At 44.7% G+C, this 26,017-nt stretch overlaps 2 protein-coding genes and 1 long non-coding RNA gene across 4 annotated transcripts in view; 1 reads left to right on the plus strand and 2 right to left on the minus strand.

Moving 5' to 3' along the window:
* The window catches only part of LOC135385135 (uncharacterized), a 34,092-nt gene extending 8,349 nt beyond the window's left edge, over positions 1 to 25,743 (minus strand). Inside the window, exons 1-3 of the mRNA XM_064614311.1 lie at positions 25,680 to 25,743; positions 20,763 to 20,861; positions 18,689 to 18,821 (exon numbers count right to left, since the gene is read on the minus strand). Coding sequence (XP_064470381.1) covers positions 18,689 to 18,821; positions 20,763 to 20,861 — 232 coding nt within the window. The 5' untranslated portion in view covers positions 25,680 to 25,743. The remainder of the gene's footprint in view (positions 1 to 18,688; positions 18,822 to 20,762; positions 20,862 to 25,679) is intronic.
* LOC135386346 (uncharacterized) lies at positions 830 to 15,265 on the minus strand. Of its 2 annotated transcripts, XM_064616207.1 has the most exons (4): positions 14,037 to 15,265; positions 13,825 to 13,950; positions 8,066 to 8,781; positions 830 to 7,145 (listed from the first exon to the last, which is right to left on the minus strand). In XM_064616207.1, the coding sequence occupies exons 3-4, from the start codon at positions 8,107 to 8,109 to the stop codon at positions 4,928 to 4,930; spliced, it is 2,262 nt and encodes a 753-aa protein (XP_064472277.1). In that variant the 5' UTR covers positions 8,110 to 8,781; positions 13,825 to 13,950; positions 14,037 to 15,265; the 3' UTR covers positions 830 to 4,927. The 2 variants fall into 2 exon arrangements, with proteins under 2 accessions (XP_064472277.1, XP_064472276.1); XM_064616206.1 differs by having other exon boundaries at positions 830 to 8,781.
* On the plus strand, positions 14,763 to 15,496 carry LOC135386347 (uncharacterized). Its single transcript, XR_010420668.1, has 5 exons — positions 14,763 to 14,786; positions 14,952 to 15,024; positions 15,089 to 15,174; positions 15,233 to 15,319; positions 15,379 to 15,496. It is a non-coding gene; the product is annotated as an uncharacterized LOC135386347 (long non-coding RNA).
* Positions 25,744 to 26,017: the final 274 nt, after the last annotated feature.

Genomic DNA, 26,017 nt, shown 5'->3' on the forward strand with positions numbered 1-26,017 from the left:
TAGCAAATGACATAGCTAGCCAGACGTTGTTAGCAGGACGCTGGGAGCTCTCCAGACGTTGCCGTGCGTATTTAGCAGTGACATAACTAGCCAGGCGCTGTTAGCAGTACGCTGAGAGCAAGATAGCCCAAACCAATCTCGCGCCGGCCCCGCCCCGGCTCATGCAAGTGATTGATAACCAAACATATGTCTCGTTTTTTATATTTTATTTGAATCAATTTGAACTGCATCACCTGCAACACACAAAGTATTGCAATTACTACACGGTGACACATACGTAAGGATGCGTCACATCTGCTACACTATGCAGCACACAAACTGTCACATAATGATATTTCTAAGAACACACCTTACACAAACATTGTTAAGAACTTTTACGGGAGGGCACGCAATGTATGCTCACGCGCAACCATATAGTATATAGAGTTATAACGGACTGACCTTTAGTGGTGAAGGACTCTGAACTGCTGTGCTTCATGCATCAATGTAGTCCTCTGAACGGCTGTGCTTCATACATCCATGTAGTCCTCCGATATGCTGCGCCTCATGCATCCATGCATATACGACACAATCCACACAACATCACTGAAAAGAATAGAGACTGTAACAAGATTTAAAGACGGCAGTAGGACGCACCACTTTGCCATCAAAGTGTTCTCCTCAGAACTCACGCCAATCTTGAGGAAAAGCATACCACATTGTGGTCGCCGGGAAAAAACTTCGCTTAAGTACCCCTTTCGCAAAACAAGTTTTCGGATCAATTATCTTGACTCGTGTATCTCTCTGTTGCGACTTGAGCAACAAACAGCTTTTCTTTTCTCGCATAACATTATATCTTCAGCGGGGATCTGGTGATTTTTGTTGTTGTTGTAAGGTGAGTGTGTAACGTCTGAAGTGGAAAAGTGAAGCTCTTTCAGGGTGACTATCTCGAACCACATCTCTCGAGATTTTCCTCGACTTAGAAAACAAGTGGCACGCCAGTTGCATATAAAAGTAGTGCGTGCAACTTAACGTTTACCAGAAAGGAGGAAAATGGCGAGCCAGTTTTATGTAAATCTGCTCTCGAATGCTTCCACTAATGAATTTCCCAATAACACGATGAGCAAGTTTCGTGTTAAGCTCTCTCAACCCATAAGTCTAGATGGTATGTGGGAAGTTGCCCTGACAGAGGTAAATATTCCTTTTGCAATCAAGAATGTCACAGATGATGTTAATGAGATAACAGAGACAAGCATGTTCGGTGCTACAACTACAAAGGAGAAGATCAAGTTTCAGGCGGGAGAAAACATTCTCCCACCCATCAAACAGTTGCTCGCAAAGCATTACAGGACACAGGCACGAATAATACGTGCAACTGGTCATTATGAAATACAGCTTCCGCTGAATGCCGGCCTGGAATTCAGTTCCACGCTGGCGACTAAACTTGGCTTTACTCAGAAGATTATTGGTCGCTCGGAGATTGATAAAGGCCGGTCTGTGAAGGTACTCAAGTATCAAGTGGATACCGAAGAGGAAATCACCCTAATTGTTTATCAGTCGCGCACGAAAAAATATGAAATTCCAGAAGGCTACTACAGCTCAGGACAGGATCTCGTAGATGCAATAAATCATGCATATCGGACACAGTTACAGCTACCTCAGGATGCTCGTCTTTTATTCTACAATTCCTACAACAACGTCTGTCAGCTGGAACGTCATAACGATGGCTACACCACCTTTCATCCATATTTAGCTCTAATGTTGGGATTTGGAGCGAGAACAACTTTCTCCAACTTTGCTGTGGCAGAGCGTGATATATGTCTTTTCCCGGCACAAAATTACATCTTCGTTTACACAGACATCATCGGGAGTGAAGCTGTAGGAGATATAACTGCACCACTTTTACGTCTACTTCCATTCAGGGTACAGAATCGTAACGAAGTCATTTCTTATTCTTTTACAAACCTGTACTATAAATATGTAGTAGCAAAGGAATTAACTACCATTCAAATCGAGTTGGCAAACGAGATAGGTGATTTCATTCCATTCATTGCAGGCTCAGGACGTGTCGGGGTCACATTACACTTTAGGAAAGTCTAAGAAAAAAATGCATATATTGCAGTCACCTTGTTGCGTCGCACATTTTGGTGGCGGTAAGCGTGATCTTCCACATTATTCGGGACCGCTTTATCAAGTTGGATCAGGCTTTTTCTCAGACCTGGTGCAGCAGTTCATGCCTATACTAACTAAACAAGTGGCACCATATGTGGGACGAAAACTCCTCGACACGGGACGTCATATAGCTGAAGAAGTTCAACAAGGAACAACATTTGGAGAGGCTGTAAAGAGAGGTGTTGGACGCACGATCCACTCAACCCATGACGATTTGCTTCGCAAACTTAAAGGAAAAGGAAGAAAAAGCAATAAAAGCAAACGCAAGAGGGTTGGCCGGTCAGTGAAAGTGGTGAAGAAACGAAGAAAGGTTGACTTTTTCACCTGAGAAACATGTCTAGCATTGCTATTGTACACAAGAATTCCTGCCTCTGCACAACAAATCAACTGGAGCTCTTTTCATTGCCTCCAACCAACTTTTCCTTGGAGAAGTCGGAATACGTGGAGTTCTTTCCTGTTTCAGCACCAACATCGAGTGGTGTGATTGAGTATAATGTTCCCGGTCTTGGAGGTGCCTTCTTCGATCTACAGTCGAGTTTCTTACACATTCAATGCAAGATTGTTCGCAAAAATGGGGACGTGGCATCCGCCACGGTAGGCACGACTGTGACACCAGACAACGTGATCCCCGTTCAGAGTTTTGCCTCTTCCCTCTTTCAACATGTGCATATTTATCTAAATTCGACACTGGTTTCTAATTTCGAGCACTATGCATATCGCTCCTACCTGGATATCATTACCAATGCAAACAATGTTACTCAAACTCACACACTGTCCGCAATGTTATACGAACCAGATCCAGTGGGAGAGTCAGAAAATTTTGCCGTGCCTGCTGAAGCAAAAGGGATGTTTGCTCGTTACAAACGTACTAAAGGATCTGCACTATGTGATCTTTATGCACCAATCTTCAGTGACATCTGCCAGCAGGAAAAATTTTTGCTTAATGGAACCGATCTCAGGGTTGTGCTGAGGCAAACGACTGACGAATTTAGACTTCTCTCTGGCCCCGCTGAGAATGAAAAACATACAGTGGAGTTTGCACGCATTGTCCTCTACCTTCGACGAGTGCAGGTATCACCCAGCGTACTTGTCGGCATTGAGCGAAGACTTCAAACGACACCTGCCTCGTATCTCCTCCGAGGTTTGGAAATTAAGTACAGAACGATTGCACCAAACCAGTCTCAGGCGATATTCGACGACCTCTACAGTGAAAGAGTTCCATCAAAATTGACGGTGTTGATGGTCAAGAGTGTTGCATACCAGGGCAACTTGCAGCGAAACCCTTTCAAACTGGAGCATTTTAAACTAAAGAGAGCAGTGCTCGATGTTGGTGGTCAACAGTACACGGATGACTTTGACTTTCCACGGGATATTTACACAAAGGGTTACATGAACTTGCTTCACAAACTGAAGCGCAAAGACATCCCCCTACCTCCAGAGGCCTATCAAAAAGAAAAATTTATGCTCTATTACCACCTCACACCAGACGTGGAGGTGCACTCACTCAGTCCAATAGTGCAAGCCAACGTTCGCCTTACACTGACATTTGCTGCAAACCTTACGGAAGCTGTGACTGTACTTTTTATTTCGGAGACTCCTCGTGTTCTGGAAATCAACAAAGACCGGCGAGTGAAATTCGTCTAGAGAAGATGGAAGAGTGGGAGTTCTATGCAACGTTTTCCCGCAACCATTGCACAAGGTCTTGCTTCCGTGGGACATTTGCATGTGACGAAATTGCGCAGCAAAAAGCCGAGCCTGGTCTTTACGTGGTGAACACCGCTCCCAGATCTTCACATGGAGAACACTGGACACTATGTCATATTGCCCGGAATGGAAGCATCTCTTATTTCGACAGTTATGGTACCCCTCCAGTGTACAAGGAATTTTACACATTCATTGATCACACGAAATCGTTTCACTATAATCGAAAACGACTCCAGGGATATGAATCTGCAACCTGTGGACTCTACTGTCTCTATGTAGGTGCACTTCTCTGTTGTGGATTTCCACTACAAGAGTGTACTCGAAGGTTCTCACCAACAAATTTCAAGCTCAACGACAGGCTTATACCAACCCTTGTGCGTAAACAATTCCAGAAAGGGAAGATGCTGTCATGCTGCAGTGTGCTCTAAGAGATCAATAAAAATATGTTTGTTGTTTTCCAAACAAACTGATTTTATTTACTTATGTCAACAAAAGGGTATACAATAAAGCATTATTCAGACTCTGAGATACACAACATTGTAACAATATTACAAGATAAGCTACGTAAAAAGTTTTGTGTGAGTACAAGAACATTGAGAGTATCGCTCCAAAAGTTACTTTTTTCAGAATAATACAAGACATGCTGCTTACAGGCATCTGCTGCCTAAATCAAGTATACAATTTCATTTTGAGACTCTGAGATGCGTGCACAACATTATAACAATATTACAAGATAAGCTACATACAAAACTTTTGTGCGAGTACAAGGACGTTGAGAGCATTACTCCAAAAAAAGCATTTTTTTTTCGGGAATGTTAATACAAGATGATGCTGCTTATAGTCATCACTCTCTAAATCAAGCATACAATTATTAGAATAGGGATAACACAACTACAACCATTTGTGAGACACTGGACTTTTAATTACAATTACAAGTACCTGTGGGATACAAAAAAAGGTTCGTCACTTGTGTTGCTTGAGAAAAGCATTGACTTCCCTTTGTATTATTCAACATGTGAACTCCATAACAAAGGCTACGATACAGTCACCACTCTTTCATTACAGTAGCTAATCACAACACTGTCATACCAAAAGGTAATGTCTCTACTCCATCCGAGCAAATATATCGCTTTGTGTCCAGAGGGTTGAGAGCTATTTTTCTCACGGTCACGCTTTTGTTTACGTTGTCCTTCTGCACGATGAGGTTCTGTTTAACCCTGTGTATTGTGCCATGTTCAAGAGCATCTGTGTACATGGAAAAGTGAAGTTTTCGTGCTTCACACAGCTTTACACCTTTGGCACGGTTGTACTGTTTCTTGCTACAGAGATCTAGTGCATATAGCTTGGGTTTTAAGCAACAAAAACCAAGTATATGATCACGAGGCATCTCATTCTTAAACTTGCCCAGTACCATTTTGTTTTTCGTCGAATACAAAGGGTTGTCTTGCTCATAGGCTGAGTTGTCCAAGTGATCGTCAGCTAGTTCAAGCAGTGTCTTTTCATCGCTCAGCAATATTATATAGGAATCTGTGTCCATGTACAACAGTCTAGTATCGGGAGCTACACGCATCAGATGATTGTGATAGAAGTCAAACATCTTAAGCTTTGAGAGTTCCAGTATTGTGAAACCCAAGTATAGTGGTTGTTTCATCTGAAGCACTGCCTGGGAGAACTGAAACAGGATTACATGAGCACTTAATGCTCGAAACTGTTTGAGGTTTGGCTTACGCAAGAGTTTCAAAACTTGTTCGTCTGTCACTGTGAGGCGACAGTCTACAAATTTCCTCACTTGCATACAAAATCTGCCGAAAACAGCATTTATCATATACTTACTTTTCTGACGCTCGAATGTATTAGTGGCATTTTTTCGCAGTTCGTGATTGAAATCCACATAGTCACGAAGAAAAGGTTTCTGGTTGAATTTTAGAACTCTGTGAACCTTTGTGACTTGCAACCCCAATTGCATGTACAACTGCAAATTGCGATAGTGAAGAAAGTACTTCTCTTTGTTGAACAATGTTAGCAGCAGCTTTGGCTCGATAGCTTTCGACGGAAGCCCAAACTTTTCCATCAACTGTTTCTGGTAGTCTGACAATAGGTCGTAGGGAATGGACATTTTCTCTGGTGCAACTGGAAGATCACTATGACGATCATGAATTTCTTGATCATACAACAGATCCACTTCGAGAAAGTAACCAATAGATGCATCATGTGGAATGCGAGTTATGTCTAGGTTCTCAATTTCTTCCTTTGTCAACCACTGAAACCCTCCATAGGGTAGCGACTCCCGCATTACTGATCCATACAGACCGTTAACGTCAATGTAGTTAATTATTCTTGTCGGTTGTGTTGGATCAAACTGCTCTGTTCCCGGAATATTTGCGGTCGCTTTTCGAAGAGAGCATTGTGTTACACCTCCTCGCAAGCCATTCTCAATTAGCAGGTACGCATCAGGGTCGTGAATGAGTTCTAGTTGTATCTCACTCATTTTTAGTGCGCAGGACATGCTTAACCCTGGGAGAGATACGAAATGCAGGGGTTCAATTTTGTGCACATCAAGTGTCCATTTGCGAAAGTTTTGAAACACGTCTGCTAAAAGCAGTGTGTCAGTGAGCAGGTACAAATCTGAATATTCGCCTAGACTTGTCATTTGGAATTTTTCGAAGACATTCTGCGCATGGTTGTAGTCTTCTTCACTTACTTCCACTCCATTGAGTGTATTGAAGAATTTCTCACGAGGTGGTAAACAAGGCTCATCATAGACATCGAAGTCAGTGATATGGCTGTAGCAAAAGACTCCCTTGCGAACGACAAGTCCAAAGTGTTCTTCGTTTGAGAAAAACTGTCGCAGACAATGAAAGTTTTCCACCCCCTTCTCACGCAGATTTTTCACCAACATTTCAAGACTTGCATTTAGGAAACTCAAACTGTCCATGAATCTAAAGGACCCAACGTCAATAGATTTGAATTTTTGACAGCTGCTGGCAATCACTCTTATTTTCGATTTTTTGAGCAAATGCAAATGAGACACAAGGAAACTCATATCATAGTTAGCATTGTGAGCAATGATTGGAATCATCTGAGGTGTTCTGAAATTGAGGTTGCACGATTGACACAAGGATTGTCGAAACGTTCCACTTACATGGTCATGGTCGCGCACTTTCTGTTTCTTTGCAAACGACTCTTTGCAAAAGTTACAGTGGGTGGCGGCGGCGTGCTGGCGTTCGTTCTCTTCGCTCATTTCCAGAGGTGCAATCTGCTGTATCCACTCCAAAATTTCGTCATGTAATCTGTGCAGTAGACTCATGAACACAGCAACACAATTTGGTCCACGAAAAAGGTGTTTCTGGAGAACATTTGAATCTGACGCTCGTATAACTAAGAGGCAGAAGGAGGAGGGGATATGATCTTCATACACATTTCCTCCATCAAGACATGGTGACAGGACACTCTCAAAGTCATACACACAGTAGAAAGGTACTTCAGCCAAAAGACGCTCACCAGCGAACTCTAAAGTGTCTCCTTTCTTTGGATAAACTGTCTTGCCTACTTTCTGAAGTTTGCACATGTTTATATGATTACTCAGGACAGCTTGTGTAGTGAAACCCATGGTACATCGCTTGCAATGGAAACGTCCACGTTTTTGAAACAAACCATTGAAATTTGTGATGACCACAAAATGAGAGTCAATCATGAGTAGATCCACATGTTTTTCGCATTCCTCGTTCACAACTTTTATAGGATAGACAAATTTCTCTTCCCTTTCATATGCATAGACATTAATGGTGATGCCATTTTGCTTTTCAAACATTTCTACATCTTTGGGATACGCGATGGGAAATGACTCTGGGAGCACATACTGAGATAAGTATGACCGATACGAGGATGCTCTATGTCTTCGAAATCGATCAGCAGGATGCAATCCTGCTATCACGGAAAATGCAAAACACATATTTTGCTCACCCTCGTGCAGACCGTAATCCACATTCAGTAAAGACCTATTCTTTCGTTTCAACTCTGCAGGCAGCTCAAAGTCACTACAACCGATTAGTTCAGGCAGTAGACGTCCAACATTGATAATGCATGTGAGAATACGAAAGAGGAAAAAACCAGAGCCTTCGATTTCGAGACTTTCCAAGTTGTGCGCAATTTCGCTGCCTGACTGAATAATAGCGGGTTCTATGTCAACTTCCGACCATACTGTCCTCACCTTGGAAGGCACGAATCGTGTATCAAGTCGTATCTCATCATCATCCACTGTATGTCGTCCAAGTTCTGCTTTGAGAAGGATGTAAAAACGTAATGGGAAACCAAAGTATCGCAACACACTACCAATATACTGTCCGTATAGATGAAAGAACGTTGTCACATCATGTCCAGCCTCGTCTCTGTCATGCAAGTGCAGCTCGAAGCGTCTTGTGTAATTTCGAAGTGTGCATAAAGTCTCACAGAATGGGATGCATGGTGTCTCCAGTTGGTGTACGTTTGCCAGATGAATTTGGAGTCCTACCGGTGTTGCGTAGAACTGTCGCTCATGTGGAGCACACAAGTGACAGGTGACCATGATTTACGAAGTTACTTTTTCTTCCCATTAGTGAAAATGATGTCTGGATACGCCAACTTCTTGCCATTGCGGTATCCATCCTTCTTCTCCATTTGGAGGTTTGGTAACTGTCTCATCTCTTCCAGGTCTTCGTCCGAAAGTCGCTTGAATCTATTCGGAAGGTAGACTTTCACCTTGGTCTCATTATCTGTCAGTAATTCTACGTAGACAGTGTCTCCATACATTGTCTCAATTCTGCGAATATCCAGAACATCAAATTTTTGATTCTTCGATAACATACTCATCTTTTGAATTTCTCCATCTCCCGACTTTTTCAGTTTGTTGAGTTTCTCCAAAATCGATGACATGCTTTCCTCGGAAAACTGAAAAAACGCATGGGGGAAAAGTTAGTTGACTCAACATGTACCCAGAGGGCGGCATACCTCTTCACGCTCAGATTCTCACTGAAGAAAACCCAATGTGTGTGACGGCTTATATACGAAAGACAACTCAACATTTTTTCGCAAATCATGACCTTGAATGTCTGAACAGTGAACAAACATGCATATAGTCACGTTATATCTTGTCAGGCCTTTTGAAAGTCTGCATCCTCCTCACACCACATGGTGAACGAACTTGTGTAGACATGTTATATCTTGTTAGTTCTTGAAACATCTTGCATGGACATGTGCTACAGCCTTGAACCTGCTGTCTGCATCTTTTTTTCTAACCTGCATAGACATGTTATGTCTTGCCAGATCTTTAAGACCTTGTATAGTCGTCTGCAAACCCGAACGTAATCTCCACATTTTCTTATATTATTTCCTCTTAAGCAGTTGCTGCAACACGTTTTCTTTTTTTTTATTATGTGGAGTCTTTAAAAGAAATATATTTATGAAGTTACGAAAGAGACAGTTATAAAAGCGAGTTTGAAATAGTAAAATGTGCAGTAGCTCTTGACGGTGACACCAGAGTGCCATGGCAAAGGAGAGCTCAAGGTGGTCCGATATTGAAACTCAACCCGGTGATTCGTGGTCCTCATCAGACAGTGATGAAGAAACACCAGACGGAGATGAGTGCGACAAATCGAACAAAAGTGTCTTTCGTATGCTAGCACCATGTCGCCAGCAGCACAGATCGTGGAAAGAACTTTCCAGGTGTGGTCTAATGGAGACGAAACGAATGTCTTTGGCGGAGGCTTTCAAGATTGTCACCAATATAGTCCTCTTTCAAGAACTCCCCAAAAGTCTTCCAAACATTGGCGTCTGGGAGACTGCCAAAACCATGTATGCGAGTCTCAATAGAGAGCGTTTCGTTTCATACGACACACCATTCGGTTTGTTAACCAACTGGTCACACAAAATCGATGATTTGATGGACTACAAACAACAAATCGATCCTCTGTTGCTTTCAACAGAAAGCATATGTTTTATCGAAATCGCTGTGAAGTTGGGATACCACTCAACAGCAAAGTTCATCATGCTGTTCGTGATTGACTTTCTCAATTGTCGACTTGAAACTAATGTATAGCAACTGTCAAATAAATTCAGATTCTATGAAAAAACTTTCTCAGTTGCCTCTAGCAAGTAGATTGGAGCGGTGTCTCTCTCCTACATGCGCTGCGAGTTTCTGAAACTTCACATAACATCATACTGTATAGTATTTCACTGTGAAAAAAAAGATGACCGAGGTTGAATCGTACCGCTTCATTACTCCTGCTTCGATAACCATTTCGGGGCAAAGTCAGAGTGGAAAAACAACGTTGGTAACAAGACTTTTGACTCACAGAGCATCCGTTTTTGACAAACCATTTGATCGTATATTTTACATATACTTATACAAGCAACCAATCTTTGACAAATTCCCCGAGGTCACATTTACGCGAGATATACCAGATAACTTGGAGAATGTCAGAAATTCTTTAATCATATTTGACGACTGTCTGGCCGACAAAGGTCGACTTAAAGAAATCTGTAATTTCTACGTTGCCGGCTGTCACCATCTAAATTGTTCATGTATTTTTATTACACAATATTTATTCGTCAACGAGCCCCTATATCGGTGCATTCAGTTTAATAGCAGCGCTCTGATTTTGTGTCGTTCTGCACGTATAGCGGATCAGATGCAGTTACTTTCACGACAGTTGTTTGGTCGAGGTAAAGGTGATTTGCTCTCCACCATATATAAAGATGCATGCAAGGAACCATATTCATACGTAGTAATCGATTTGTCTCAAAAGTGTCCGGACCACCTACGAGTGTGGACAAATATTTTCCCCGACGACCGACGGCAGATAGTATATAAAACATGAAGCGTGTGCGGAACAATATTCATTTCCTGCACTTGCTGGCCGAAACAAAGTCACCCGAACAACGTTACCATCTCCTGGAACATGCTACAAAGAATCAGTTAACAGCTATTAGAGAGATTTGTATAAATCTCTGTAAAGGGAACATCCAAGTGACTCCGAGTGTGCGAAAAAAACTGAAACCTTATGCAACCCCAATTCGAGCATTGGCAAAACGAGACGGCAGCAGTGTACAGAAAGTTCGCAGAGTATTGCAACAAACTGGTGGGTTTTTGCAGTTCCTCTTGCCACCACTACTCGGTCTCATCTCATCGCTAGGTGGCAGAGCGATTGCAAAAGCAATCGGTGTATAACTCATGCAGAAGTACGAGCTTGTTCCATATCGCGAATCTCCTATTCCTGAAATACTGCACAAGAATGAACCGGATGACATCAAAGCAAAAGAGATAATTCAATATCTCCACTCTTTGCTGCATCCCAATGTGGCGACGGATAGGACTACGACAGCTACAAGGAGAGAAGAGAGCGCACAGACGACAGAAGATGAGAGAAGTGACGCTGTCGCTGCTTTTATGAGCAGTGGTTATAAGGTCAAAGCCAAACAACTTTTGCATATACTGCAGCAAACCATTTCCTGGGATCCGAAAACCTATCAGATCATTATTGATGGACAGCCACAAGAGGATACCAATATAATTGACCTCGTTTATTATCTCGTATCCAGAGCTCGTAGTACTCCGAGACCTCCATATCTTGATCGCATGTTACCTCATCTGGAGAAATTGAATTTGCCGTCACTCATTGTACCCTCATCGCGTCTTCAAAAGGGTGTCACAGTATCGACTTCAAGCAGACGCTCACCAACTCTCGCTACTGAAACATCGCCACCGCTTACACGTGCTGCAAAACGCGCTCGCCATCAACAATGGATTCTCTTCTAGCTCAAGATGAAAAGAGTTACTTTGAAGATGCAAAGATACTGTCTCACTTCCCCTCAAGACATCATAAAAAGGTATTGGCAATGCTTCAACTAATAACAACTGTACTGGCGTACGACGAGAGTGGAAGAGTTATCTGTCACGGCAGAGTGATTCCCCAATCGTCTATTGTGGAGTTATTGCAGTACGAACTTCACAATAAGCAGCCCGCTTGGATGAGAGGTGACGTTTCAGCTACGATTAATGCATATCTGACTCTCGACGCTCTTCGAGTGCACGGCAGGAAGCGAAAGTGTTGATGGCTGCCTACTACGATCCACAACATGTTGCCAGTTTTGGCGGAATACAGAGACTTGCGCAAGGCATTCGTGTAAAGAAGAGCAAAGTTGTCAAGTTTCTGGAGACGAGTGACCCTTACAGTCTGCACAAAGAGTTCAAGAGACCTTCGGTGTTCCGTAAAATAGTAGCTCTTGGTGTGAAGGAAACCTTCCAAAGCGACCTGAAGGATGTACAGAAACTTAAACATCATAACAGCGGCTTTCGCTATTTGCTATTCTGCATTGACGTTTTTTCTCGCCTTCTTGCAGTTGAGCCCATTCGTAATAAAAGACCTCCTGAGATAGTACGTGCTTTAACGCTTGCCTTCAGACGAATCGGAACACCCCGTCTTCTGCATACGGATCGCGGTGGCGAGTTCGTCAACAGTTTAGTGCAAACGTTTTTAAAGAAAAAGGGTATTCATTGGTATAGCTCACATAGCCAGTACAAAGCAGCGCACGTCGAGAGACTTCAAAGGACTATAATGTCTACACTATATCGTATCTTTACATATCAGGGTCACAAACGATATCTAGACATCCTACCTCTCGTAGTAAAAGCATACAACAATCGAATACATAGATCTCTTTCTGCTAGACCCGTGGATGTAAACAAAGGAAATGAACACATTTTTCGAGCGAGACTCTACCCCACCCCAGCTGGACCACCAAAGCAACCACGATACAACGTTGGAAATATCGTGCGTATTGCTAAATACAGACATCAGTTGGTAAAGAAGTACTTAAGTTCTGCAACAACAGAATTGTTTATTGTGCGAGCTATCAAACTGGGTTATCCCAATACCTACCTATTACGTGACCTGAACAATGAGGATATCATTGGTGGTTTTTATGAGAGCGAACTTGTACGAGTGCGACAAATTCCAACAGTAGAAAAGATTATAAAAAGACGAGTCAAGAATGGCGAGCTTCAGTACTTGATTCACTCTGGTGACAGCTCGAAGTGGGTACCGGGAAATTATCTTTTTGATTGACTGGCTGAATATGGACTGTTCACAGACTTCGGATGTACCTGAGGGAGGCAGGACTATCGAATACCTCGATTTTCGAGTGCAAGATCTGTGTGGAAAGCCTCATGCAACGTGGAAAGAAATGATGGACTGCAGTTTGACAGAGGGATCCGACCCAGTGATAGTGGAAGCCTTTAAGGTAGTCACAGACATGGTGCTATTTCAAACGATGCCAGATCCCCCTCCAAGTAGGGATGTTTGGAAGATTGCAAAGAAAATCTATGCTGGAGTCCACAGTGGCTGTTCACTGAGGTCGTCCCCAGGAGGTTTGAAAGTAATCCAAGACTGGGCATGCACAATTGACAGTCTGTTGCTTTACGTGGATGAAGTGGATGCTATACGAATTGCTGAAGAGAGTCTATGTTTCATGGAGTATGCCGTCCGCTCAAAACTTCATTTTGTGGCAGGCTACATTAGTATGATGACCATTGACCTTCTTAAAAATAGACTGTTGCCTAAAAAAAATTCCATGTAGCAAAAGCGAAACAAAAATTCTCTTTAAAGCCTCGTTCTTGTCATTTCACTGTGTGACATGGATAAGTGCGGGTGGCTTGTCACTTCTCTTGGATTCCATATATGTCTAGCAATAGTACTGATATTACAGTTTAAAAAGCCACAATTTTCCACTGTACTTCAACAAGGCAACTGTAGCCTGGAGGTAGAACTGGAGGAATACGTTTATGTGCACAGGTGCCCCTCGGACTTGCTCTCCATTAGAATGTGGGATAAAGATGGTCGAGCGAAGCGCTATGGTGTTACACTGACACAAAACGAGACGCGTCAGTTGGATGAATGTCTCCATCGAATCAATGTTAATGAAACATTTCATTACCAGCATGAGTGTTTGCAAGTGTGTTGTCTATGTGATGAACGCACGTTGACACTCCGTCGGTGTCCTGGCAACATGTACTCTCTGAGTCGAATGGTTGGCAGACAACCTTCCGGCTATGGAATTTCCCTGTCGAAAAAAGCCATCACTTCACTGTCCTTATATCTGAATAATAAAAGTGTTATGTCTTGAAAAAGTATGTCTCTAAAGCTTACCATGTTCGTAATCCTCACAGCGTCAGCTGGGAGGGATTTTCATTTTTCCTCCTCAGGAATTTCTTCTTATGTAACCACGCGAGGATCGATTAGTATCGGCTCTCAGGAAAAAAGTGAAAGATGGTGTGATTCGCATGCCTTCCCCCTCCCAACGGATAACAAGTCTCAAGGCTGGTTAGCAATCAGGTAGGAATCGCTTGTGAAATGCGTAATAGGGATTCTGGAGAAAAACAAAGAGAAGCTAATTTACACGAGTTGCATTGCAAGTATGAGGAACACCAATACTGGAGTCACGTTTGGCGAAAAGAAACTATTCACTACTTAAGAAAGACTAAATAAGACTCCATTATCTACACGTACGTCTTCGCAAGTCAAGAAAAAAACTGTCAAGTGAATGTAATTTATAAAAGATGCAAAGCAGCCAGGTACAGTCGTATGGGGAAAAACCAATGCCAGACACGCATTCGAGATAGCGATCAAGGAGAAAAAGAGGTTATTCGTTGATCAAGTCGCCACGGGGGGTTGTTATCTACATCCTCAACAAGATACTTTGTACGAAAACATGCAAAGAGTAACTAATTCATATGGGTTACACGATCAAGAGTGTAAGGAAAAGGCGATATGCTTAATTGCTACAAAGAACAACGAAAGAACGAGAGAGATTAGTCAGACATAGTTGACTATATAAGGTTACTTGATAGCCACATGCCGTGTGTCAGTGTACGTCTTCAGTGACCGCCGGCATGTCTCGTAAGTATTCTTCCTTACGTACTAGTGTCGCCTTTTCGGGTCACTATGACTTGTTAGCATAAGAGAAAATCACTTATGTATATAGCACGAGAAGTATGATATATCGAATAATATATTTGGGAAGCTTTTTCGAAAAAATGACTGAAAGAGGGTTCCACTTTCTAGGAAAGACATATCTTTGAGGTCTGTGACTTGCTCGGAGTTGCTGTGCTTCATGCATCCATGTAGTCCTCTATGAGTAGGTGTTTTGTAGGACCTTTCCAAAAAGTTTTTTCAACTCACTGGAAACGCACACTTTCTAGGAGTATCCCTCCGGTCCAAATAGTCATGTCCATGATTTTGAGTTGCTGTGCAGCTGTGCTTCAGACATCCATGCAGTCCCCTAAGGGTAGGTGTGGTCTTTGCAAAGCTCTCTCGACTCAGTGGAGCGTACACACTTTTTCTAGGATCGCCATCCAGGTCCATTTTTCGTCAAATTGTTGCGCCCATGCTTCGAGTGTGTGTGCATCAGGCAACCATGTAGTCTTCCACGGGTATGTGTCTTTGTAGAACAATTCAAATAATTTACTCACCTGAGCATAATTTTTTCTAGGATCACCCCCATGTCCATTCAAAATGTCGTGTCCATGCTCCAAACTGCTGTGCTTCATGCAATCGTCTTACAATGAAAATAAAATATAAAAAACGAGACATATGTTTGGTTATCAATCACTTGCATGAGCCGGGGCGGGGCCGGCGCGAGATTGGTTTGGGCTATCTTGCTCTCAGCGTACTGCTAACAGCGCCTGGCTAGTTATGTCACTGCTAAATACGCACGGCAACGTCTGGAGAGCTCCCAGCGTCCTGCTAACAACGTCTGGCTAGCTATGTCATTTGCTAACTACGTACTGTGGCTACCGTACTCCGTCGGCCCCAGCGTAGAGCAATGTGTTGCTAGAATTACGTGATTGCTCCCAGCGTCTACTGCTCCCAGCGTCTGGCTGGCTATCTCAGTGCTAACTACGTACTGCATGCTCCCAGCGTCCTGCTAACAACGTCTGGCTAGGTATGTCATTGCTAACTACGCACTGCTCCCAGTGTAGAGCAACGTGTTGCTAGAATTACGTGATTGCTCCCAGCGTCTAGCTAGGTATCTCAGTGCTAACTACGTACTGCTCCCAGTGTAGAGCTCCAAGTGTAGTGTCGCGTGTCGATATAGTTACGTCATAGCTCCCAAAGTCCAGTTCTGGCACTACTATCCGTTATAGGTAGCCCTTCCAGGACCGTAGACCCACCCGGGAGCTATAATGACATATAGCCGATGCTCTACTCCAGCCTATACGTCGAGCCTATACACTTCTTGGATACCTGCATTCAAGAAGTATGGGTTGAGTCCCTCGGCTGTCGGGTTTGTTAGACGACTACCTGCAATGGGTTTTTATTCGCATGATGTCTCCCACAGGGGGCATCTCAGTCGTTAGCAGGTCTGCTGACATGACGTAGTCCTAACCCTACAGATCCTCACAATCATGGTTCATTTCTTGTTAATTCCTTCTGTTGTGTGAATATCACTTGTACAATATTTCTGCACGATCACGCTTACGTGAGCTTTAAGACCAATTCCCGCTGAATAGCTGACACAGGGGTGACACATGCCATGTAGAATTCCATTGACGAAATCGTTCCGAGCGAACGCAACACATTCTGGACAGGTCCCGATCACGCGTCACAGCAAACGTCAACGCCCAAGTGACCTTAAAAATGGCCGCACCCGTGATCGGCAGCCAAATCATTTATAAACACAGAGCGATTACTGTTTCTGTGCAACGTTTTGGACGTCTTTCGACCTCGATAATTATTAATGCGTTAGCATTAGGCCGGAGTCACACTGGTTATACATTATACATTATACACCAACATCCCATCATACATGTATGACGAACGTGTATAACAAACATCCCTTAAGCATGTATGATCATACAGTGCTGGTCACACTGCTTAAACACCGGCACAACATGTTTTAAAACACGTGTGTATAACCAGTGTGACCGCGCCGTCATACAAGCAAGCGCTCTGACTATGTTTGACAACATGTTGTCAAACACACGACGATGTATTTGGGCACTGCCGAAAAACGGTGATGGACAAGTTGTATAAACGGGCGTATTCGCCACGACAGTTTTCGCTCGCACAAGTCAGTGTCAACGACATCGTGATGCGCGTGAGTTATTTTGCACGAGTAAGTTGTAAGTCAGTGTTCGCGACGTTGTGTTGCACGTACGTTCAAAATGGCGACCTCTTTGCCTGCGCACATGGAGCATGAAACAATCGAAAATCAGCCAGTGCAGCCCCGTCTTCGTCGTCTTCGTACATTTTGAATTGCGATGTCCGCGACTGGAAGTTACATAAACTCCTGGGTTGGTTACTGTGACACTGACGTGTGTCATACATCAGTGTTTAAGTCACTCCCACTGTAGTTGTATAACCAGTGTGACCGATGTTTGAACGACACATGTTCGAGGCGATGTATAATCATACAAGCGTTTGAATCGAACGATGTTGTCAAACAAGAATTGTATGACCAGTGTGGCCGAGCATTATACATACGCCATACATGTTTGAAGACTGTTGTCATACATGTTTGGAGCACGTGTATAACCAGTGTGACTCCGGCCTTAGAGTCTTCGCTTGGCAAGAATCGCAGGGTGGTCTGTCTGTAGCCACGGCGCGGCGCGCATGCGCGGTGAGAGGAGAGGGAAGGAGAGGGCGCGTGAAGAGTGCGACGCACGACGCGGCAGTGGAGCTGTGGTGGTCGACAGGTTCAGACGTGTCTGCGTGGGCGCAAAATAGGTTATGAAAGCTGTGCGAAGGAGCGGCGGCAAAAGAAAGTGGCGGAGAAGGGCCGCTTATAGCTGCGAATGCTGTCTTGCGTTAGCGCTGTGTAGGGTCGTGTGAAGGGTTGTGTAGCGCTGTAAGCGGGAGTTTTTTATCCTTTAATATCGTATTACGGGCGCAGATTTGTATATGAGGCCTCGTGGTGTTCACCGCTTCCGAAGACGCGATGACGACCCGGCATTATGACACACTGAGCCGATGCGATCTACTTATAAACTAAGGAGAAATGGGCTATCATGGCGCTTGTATAGTGTGCACTGGTAAAATACGCTCATCTCTTGTCTTTATATGCCGACGGGAGTATCTCAGCGAACGCTATAAAGTTATGTAAACAAAGTCACACGACCTAGAAATGACGTTTCCTATGACTTGTAACAAGAACAAAATGGCGGTTTTTGCGAAAAGCGCCCGTCTGAGGTTACAAAAATGGTGGGATTATGTCAACCCTGGTAGTTAGCATATTTGGGCGCAAGATATTTCACTGGCCAACAAAGGTGAATGTCAGCGGTGGACACCGACTCGTTTTCTGCGTGTCTGCTAGTGCACAAAGGGATACTAGAGAGAATGTGAAGAGTGTGTTCTGTCCGCCGAAAAAAAAAGGCTCATTGGGAAGTCGTAGGGAACTTGTAACAGCGTTGTGTAATGTTAAGAGCACTCAACCGGCTATCAAGAAGAGTGCGTCTCTCTGGCCTCTTCGACGACTGCGTAATTCATATCTCACCGCTCAGATGCACGCCAAGCGACGAAGCCATAAAAATACTGGCTCGTTTTGTAACGCCCTTGAATATCGAGGGCCCGAAATAATCGTGTTCCATAAGTTTAAAAAATTAGCTTCAAAAATTAGCTTCAAGTTATACGAATTTCATTTCAATCTGGCCGACCTTACGGCCGTGCCCTGTGTTTTCACGACGTTTCCCGTGTCTGTCTTGCTGTTTCTCAGTCGTCGGTTCTTCAGTCGTGTAACAACCGGCCCCTTTCGTTCCTTGTTCTTTGGCTGTCTCGTGACTTTATGAATGTCTTTTACTTACGTAACGACTCGGCACCGGCGGTCGCTTCTTGTTGCCGGATGCTGTCCCTCGAACTTCCACTAGCGGAGTGGATGCCTGGAGGAAGCTTCACGTAGATTGGTAGCAAGAGTTGAATAAGTTGTTCGTGCTCCACCTGTTTAATGAGAATCAAGATACAATGCTATGCCAGAGTGCCGAACGAGTTTGCATCGTTGTCCGGCGCTTGCAGCACTGCCCTCCGCAGAAGGCCTGGTTCAGCGACACCGGGGTTCGGTCAGCACTTAGCTGGTGGTTGAAATCGTGGTGCTGGTGTTTGACATCACCACTCAAACGCACCCGTACGACACAAATAGTCGTATTTAATGAGATAGGACTTCAAAGTCACGGTCTTGCTAATCGGCATCGTCATCGCTGCCACCGCTACAGTCGTCATCACTAGAACCACTGACATTTCACGATCAACACTGTTGTCATCATGTAATTATCATCATGGTGTTAGCAAAGAGGCGACAGACTACCACTATATAGATGCCAGCACACATGCATGCCGTCTAACAAACAATGTGAGCTTGTAACAAACGGTTGGCGAGACTGTGACCGTCAGTACTACTGCCCTGGAGCTGTAGCTCACACCCATCGTTGTAGCCCGTGAGCGACGCGTACTCTCCCGTCGGGTTTTCCCACCGCAGAGATCATGATCACCACCACTATCACCATCGTCATTATATGCTAATTCACGAGTATCAACGTCACAATTTGCCAGCGTAGCTGGAGGTAGCGAAGGTGACGCTGTCGATGTCCCTCTTGTCGTCAGAGGAGCGTTCGACCACGACCTACTAGATTATAACGACCATGTCGTAGGCACCCGTTCCCAGCGCCGCATTTTTAGAAGCTAGCGGTGGCGCTAGTCGTCGTCCCAGTTATTGCTTCCTCAACTTCTACAATACTTTGTACCTCAGCTTACCTTAGTATTTCTGTACAAGCGGTGGGTATTCCACAAATGTTCCATTCTGACGTTGATTATCATCATCATTCTACGCGTTTTCATAGGAGCTATTGTTGTCGTCTGCTACGGCAGTCGTACGTACGCTTCTGCGCGTTCAGAATTCAAATTTCCATCGTCCAATCGTGGTGCACACCTCGCGTGCCGATGAGTAGCGCCCCTAGCGGATCATGCGGACGGGCTCCTCATAGGGGTTGCTGATTATGACATGGTCGTTATAATGTAGTAGTTCGTGCGTTCGACATACGTAGCTAGTGGGATGCTTACCCTGTATTCACACGAGCGACATTCCCCGCAGAAGCTGAAGACGCGAAAAAGTCATAGCTTCCTGGGCGCGAGCGCTCAACGTCCAGTGTTCACCTACGCTGCTAACCGTGGGGAATATCCTGCAACACAGCCGCAAGATATTCCGTAGCAGACGACAGGAAAGACGCTGATGGCGTCGTCTGCTAAGTGTCGTCTGCTAAGTGTCGTCTGCTAAGTGCGCAGTACACCACTCCCGATGTTCCGCACCGTGTGAATGCTCAACATAACACGGGACGAAATTTTGTCTCTGTGAGCAGTGTTTTCGCTTTCTTCCACTAAAATAATCCGTAAGGATGTCGCTCGAGTGAATACACAGTTAGTTACCTATACCCTCGATAGCAGTATTCCCATATCAGTGGTTGCCATGGTTATCATAAAAGGAAAAAGAAGAAAGATAAAATAGCACTGACGTGCATCTGCTATGCCTCTGTAAGCACACAGTGAACCATCATTTTCCTACTTAGGCCCGGTTTCACCAACGCCGATTAACACTTGAACCGAGATCAACAGTCCCTTAACTTGAATTTAACGCTTAACTGTGCTTCACAAAGGGCAGTTATTATTACTGAAACATTCATCACGGTTGTCTGCAAAAAAGAACTGAGCGTTAACTGCAAGTTTTAGCAACGCTTGATCTTGGTTCAAAGTTAACCAGCGTTGGTGAAACCGGGACTTAGTCTTTTAACTCTAGAGGCATACTGACAAAACGGCCGTCTCAGTCATCCATCGCCGTCCATTGTTGAACAGTGCATCATTTTAGGTGGAGCCATGAAAAAGCATGCCTACCTGTCTGGCTTTGCTGTTTGCTGTCTCCCTTGGGATGATCGCACTCGTCGATGTGGTGATCAACGCCATCAGGCACAGCAGCCATACAGCGGGCGTCATCTGAAATCGTTTCAGAACGCGAACACTGTACAAACGGTTCTGTAGTACAATTTTACGGTTAAGTTTCTGGAAGTTCCGGCGAACACATTTGTTTTTCTTTTTTCTAGACGTCTGCTCGAGTCATGACAGCCATTTCTAACCCACCGTGCAGGCAGCAACGAAAGCATTTGTGATGAAACAAAATAATGCGGTACTTTTCCACAGTATAACCTGATGAAACGCTCTTCCTCCACGTTGAGTGAAGCCCACATTCGGTCAGGGTGAACGTATTGAAGTTCGTTTATTGACTGTAACCCCACCGCCATGGTGTTCGACGTTTGAAACTGTACGGTTGGTCGCTGCGTCGTCCGTTGTGGTTCAGTTCACTTATTTCACCTGTTGCAAGTTTCTCGTCTTCCACAAGTTGACGCAGATTTTTGTGGTGCGAGTACCACGTGCATAGCACTCTTTCTGATTTAGCTGCAGTTCAACTAACACTGGTGTGAACTAACTACAACTCAACTAACTACAGGGGTGATTATACCAATTGTACACACAACATGTGCTGAGGTGGCTTAGGCCTAATATTTTCTCGCACTTTGTATAGTACCAGTCCTTCTCAGTTCGCAACTCTCTGCGGCCCTAAAAAATGTATTATCGACATTTCACGTGGTTTACTGCGTCTGGCACGTCACGGTTCATAGCCATTGGCCGAGGTGCCCGGCGTGTGCTCCGATTGGTCGACAGAGTTTCGAAATTGCGCTTTTTTCGTGGGCACCTACTTCCAGGCGATGTCGATTGACTGAACGGTATTTGTCCGAAGAGAATGTGTTAGCAGGCTTGCTAGTGTGTTGAAGTGTGTCTGCGCATGTGCTCACGTTGCACCTCTGCCACGCACCTCTCAATAGAACTCTCCCTGTTTGTAAACAAATGATGCCATAGTGTTCGACAGCGCCACCAATTTGGTAGGGTTGAACTACGCTCGAAGCTAGAGGCGAACAAGATCGCGCCCGAAAACCACGATCTTGAGGGGATTACGATGATCCCTGAAAGAGACGCTACCTTCGGTCCTACTTTTCATTCAGTGGGAGGCAGCGAACAAGTGTCAATAAACCTCTACCCGACAAACGTCATCGTGACGTTGGTAGACAAACAGAAACCGAAACAGATCAGAAGGGTGAACGATGAAAGTCACTGAAAAGGTTAGCCAGCTGTAGGGATCGAACCCACATCTTCTGGATTTCCGGTCCAGGGCTCTACCAAGAGCTAGTTTCCACAAATGGGCAATTGTTCGCTGCCTCCTATCGAAAGAAAAGTAGGACCGAAGGTCACGCCCCTTTCAGAGACCATCGTAATCCCCTAAAGACAGTAGCTTTTGGGGGGCGACCTTGTTCGCCAATAGCTTTGAACGTAGTTCAATTCTACCAAATTCGTGGCGATGTCGAACACTATGACGTCATTTGTTTACAAACAGGTAGAGGTCTATTCATGGAACCCTGCTTTCCCATTCCAATCCGTCTCGGTTTCAGTCTGTCTACCAACGTTATGATGACGTTTCTCGGGTAGAGGTTTATTGCCGGCTCATTTAGGCACCTTGAGGCTCGCGTTGTGTTTGTCTGTTTTTGTGTTTCAACATATGAGCCGTTACTTTCTGTCATGTTCACCCGAAGAACGCTTGCGAGCGGCGTCGCGTTTCGAATACAGCGACAAAGACAAGATTTCGTGCGGCACAAGCACTTTCCGTTTTCGCTGTAACCGTTTACGCACCGCAAGCAACGAAAGAGGAATTCTGATCATGAAATCGCACGCGCTCGTGTGCGACTCGCTGGCTTCTAGGAATAAACAGTATGCGTGTGTTTTGGAAGCTGGAAGTGGGTTTGGTTAGTGTGTGCGAACGAACGCAACGTAGTGTCCCCTGTATGGCATATACAGGGTGTCCCAGCTTAATGTGACCATATTTTTGTATAAATATCTCTATCACTTTTTCCGAGCTCAAATCAATTGCAATATAGCGTATGCTGAACGGCACTCCCTAGCAGGGCATTAGCAAACTCCCGAGGCTTGATTTACTTTCAATAATTAGCTTTTTAATTATAAGAGCTACGAAGTTGTTCCAATGAGAACATCTGATCTCATCGGTCACCAGATACCAAAGCCGTTTGCAGAACAAAAATCCGTTCGATAGATCGTGCGCAAAAAAAATTCGTGAAGGAACACCATTTTTTTTTCTTTATTTTATTCTTTGCGCATCTCTAGAGACGCGTCGGAAGCAGTGATAGACATATTTTTAAAAAATATGGTCACCTTTAGCTGGGACAGCCTGTATGTGTCACACTTTTGTACCATTATGACGTGCGAACTATAGTCTACTTTGGCCTATATAGTCATTTTGGAATAACGGGCGTCACGTACGAAAGCCAGTACAAGTAAAAGCCGATGAGTAGCCAGGATATCGGGCGGAAAGACGAGTCAAACTGAGGGACTCTTGATTGGCCCAATGGTATAGGCATCATAGTTCATTTTCATTGGTTGTATGCCCAGTGTTGCCTGCATTATCTCAAACTGTGTGCTCTATGGGGAGCTGCGAGGGCCTGGCTGTGTTCTGGTCGACAAGCTCAGACGTGTCAGCTTGGTCGAGCCATTAGTGATGAAAGCTGTGCGGAGGAGCGGCGGCGAAACAAGGCTGAGGCTGGGAGACGGCGCAGCTAAGCTGAATCGGAGGAAGTCCGAAAGGCTCGTTTGGCTGTGGATGCTGTCTTGCGTTACCGTTGTGTGGGGTCGTGTGAAGGATTGTGTAGCGTTGTGAAGCGGTGTTCCAAAAGATGTTTTCAAGTTTTAATGCGATCGACCACGCTTTCCTTTTTTAAATTTCATTTTCAATATTTTTCAGCCCCTGAAATTAAACTGTACAGTAGCTTGATTCTGTGGACAACGTAAACAATGCCTCGAAGCGCAATAAACTTTTGCATTATTCTGTATCAGGCTATAAGCTGTATTAATACTTAGTCCAGGCTCCTTGTGGTGAAACAACTGATTTTTCTACAGCGTTTTCTAAGATAAGCACTGATATAGGTGTGTCACAAGACTATCATTCAGGAGAGTCCCAGATAATTAATCAATTGCGTGTGTGTGTGTGCGCGTGAGCCTGACAACAAGCGATAAGAGCAAACACCCGACCACCCTTGGAGTAGTCCACGTGGACTAGTCCAATAGCGCATCCCTTGTTGCCTAGCAACCGGGCGCTTACCGGAGCGGGGGATATGCTACAAGTGATGATCACAATGCAGAAATTAAGTAAACCGATGCAGAGCTGCTTTCGACACTTTTCAATAGCTTTCTCTGCGAAAGGCGGCCGAAATGGTTTTCGGTGTGCAAGCATATACGACTTACGGCATGTATTTATGCACAACTGAGAGTTCCCAGGGAACAGTGAAGACTTTCCGATTGACACACTCGTTTCAGTGAGTCGAGTAAAACCACGTATAGCGTCATTTATCATTTCGTAGCGTCTTTGTGCGCAGTCTCCATCCATATACCTCTACCCGGGAAACGTCATCATGACGCTGGTAGACAGACTGAAACCGAAACAAATCGGAAGGGGAGGGCTCGGTTCCACGAATGCGCAAAGTAGGACGGCAGGTCAAGTCCCTTTCAGGGATAATCGTAATCCTCACAAGACCGTGGCTTTCGGGCGCGACCTTGTTCGCCTCTAGCTTCGAGCGTAGTTCAACGCTACCAAATTGGTGGCGCTGTCGGATACTATGACGTCATTTGTTTACAAACAGGGACAGGTCTATTGCGCCTACTTTCCCTATCTTCGCAGAAAATTTGAACGAGGAATAACGTGTACAGGAACAGTAGCTAGGGCTGCTGTCTGCTAAACAACCAGAGGAAAGATCGCACTACAACCCAGTGATCGTCCCAGCACCCTACACAGCCCGTAGCATCTTCCGTAGCATCTTCGAACCCCTGATACGAATATGTTTTACCTCAATATAGATACACGCCAGCAGTCAGCGGAAACACACACATACGCACACGCACACACAGTCCTGCAGACATCCCTGTGTATGCAGTGTCCCTAATGAACTACACAGGGATACCTCGGGGCTGCATATACAGGGTGTTACCCTATAAAAGTCTACCCGCGTCGGCATGCCGTGCTCGCCAATTACTCAATGCAGGCGGTACAATGTGTTGTCTACGTATAAACCTCATAAGGACATTCATCCATGGCAAATATCGAAGTGATTGAGCACCGTTATGCAAAGTTATAGCGCAAAACGTGAGGTTCCCGTAGGCAAAACAGCCAAGATGGCGCCTCTCAGTAAGCAGACGACATCCCTTTTGGGTGTCGTCTGCTGAGTACGTCGGCATTTTTCGTACCTCACGTTGCTTACTTCTGAGCAAAATACGACAGTTACACGAAAGCGAAATGAAAACTGCAGTTCCATCCGGCTGGCAGGATATGCGACACGTCGTCGTCTGGGGAGCAGCATGGCAAGTGCTCTTCTCAACGCCGCCATCTTGAGTGTTTTGACTACGGGAATCTCACGTTTTGAGTTATAACTTCGTGTTGCGGCGCTTAACCACTTCGAAATTCACCAAGATTAAATGTCCTTATGAGCTTTATATGAAGATCGCACAATGTGCCACCTGCATTGAGTAATTGGCGAGTACGGCATGGCGGCACGGGTAGACTTTTATAGGGTAACACCCTGTAGATTCTGACGGTTCGGATTGCTCTATGGGCCTCGCTTCTTAAACAAGTCGCGAGGCAACATGTTAGAATAGCGTCGTTAGGGTACCACTAGAAAGACATGAACTTAAAACACTTGCCTCGGCGTCGTCACACCCGGAGCAACCGAGCAGCGAACACGAGCCGCGTGCGCTTCCCGCCAAAACACGTCGGCTTCATCATCGTCTTCTCTAAACTCCGGGGGAAAAACTAGGATCGCTGGATAGCCTGTTCTTTGGCCCATTCGTATTAGCGTATTTATGAATAGCGTTAATAGCGTATTTATCGTGAGCTGTTCGGCGGGCTAAAGGACAACCTCCATGAGCGAATGTTTTGCAACAAAGTTCGCGCGGCAGTCTACAGTGCGCGTTCCGCCGCCTGTTGTTTGCTGCCACCAGCTCCATGAAACGAAAAACCAGCAGGCGGCGTCGGAGAGTCT

This window comes from Ornithodoros turicata, chromosome 2, assembly GCF_037126465.1.
Source record: "Ornithodoros turicata isolate Travis chromosome 2, ASM3712646v1, whole genome shotgun sequence".
Lineage (NCBI taxonomy): Eukaryota > Metazoa > Arthropoda > Arachnida > Ixodida > Argasidae > Ornithodoros > Ornithodoros turicata.

What these genes read in the sequence shown, in the direction of transcription:
- LOC135386346 (XM_064616206.1), bottom strand. Translation starts at nt 8,419, where the DNA reads ATGGTCACCTGTCACTTGTGTGCTCCACATGAGCGACAGTTCTACGCA.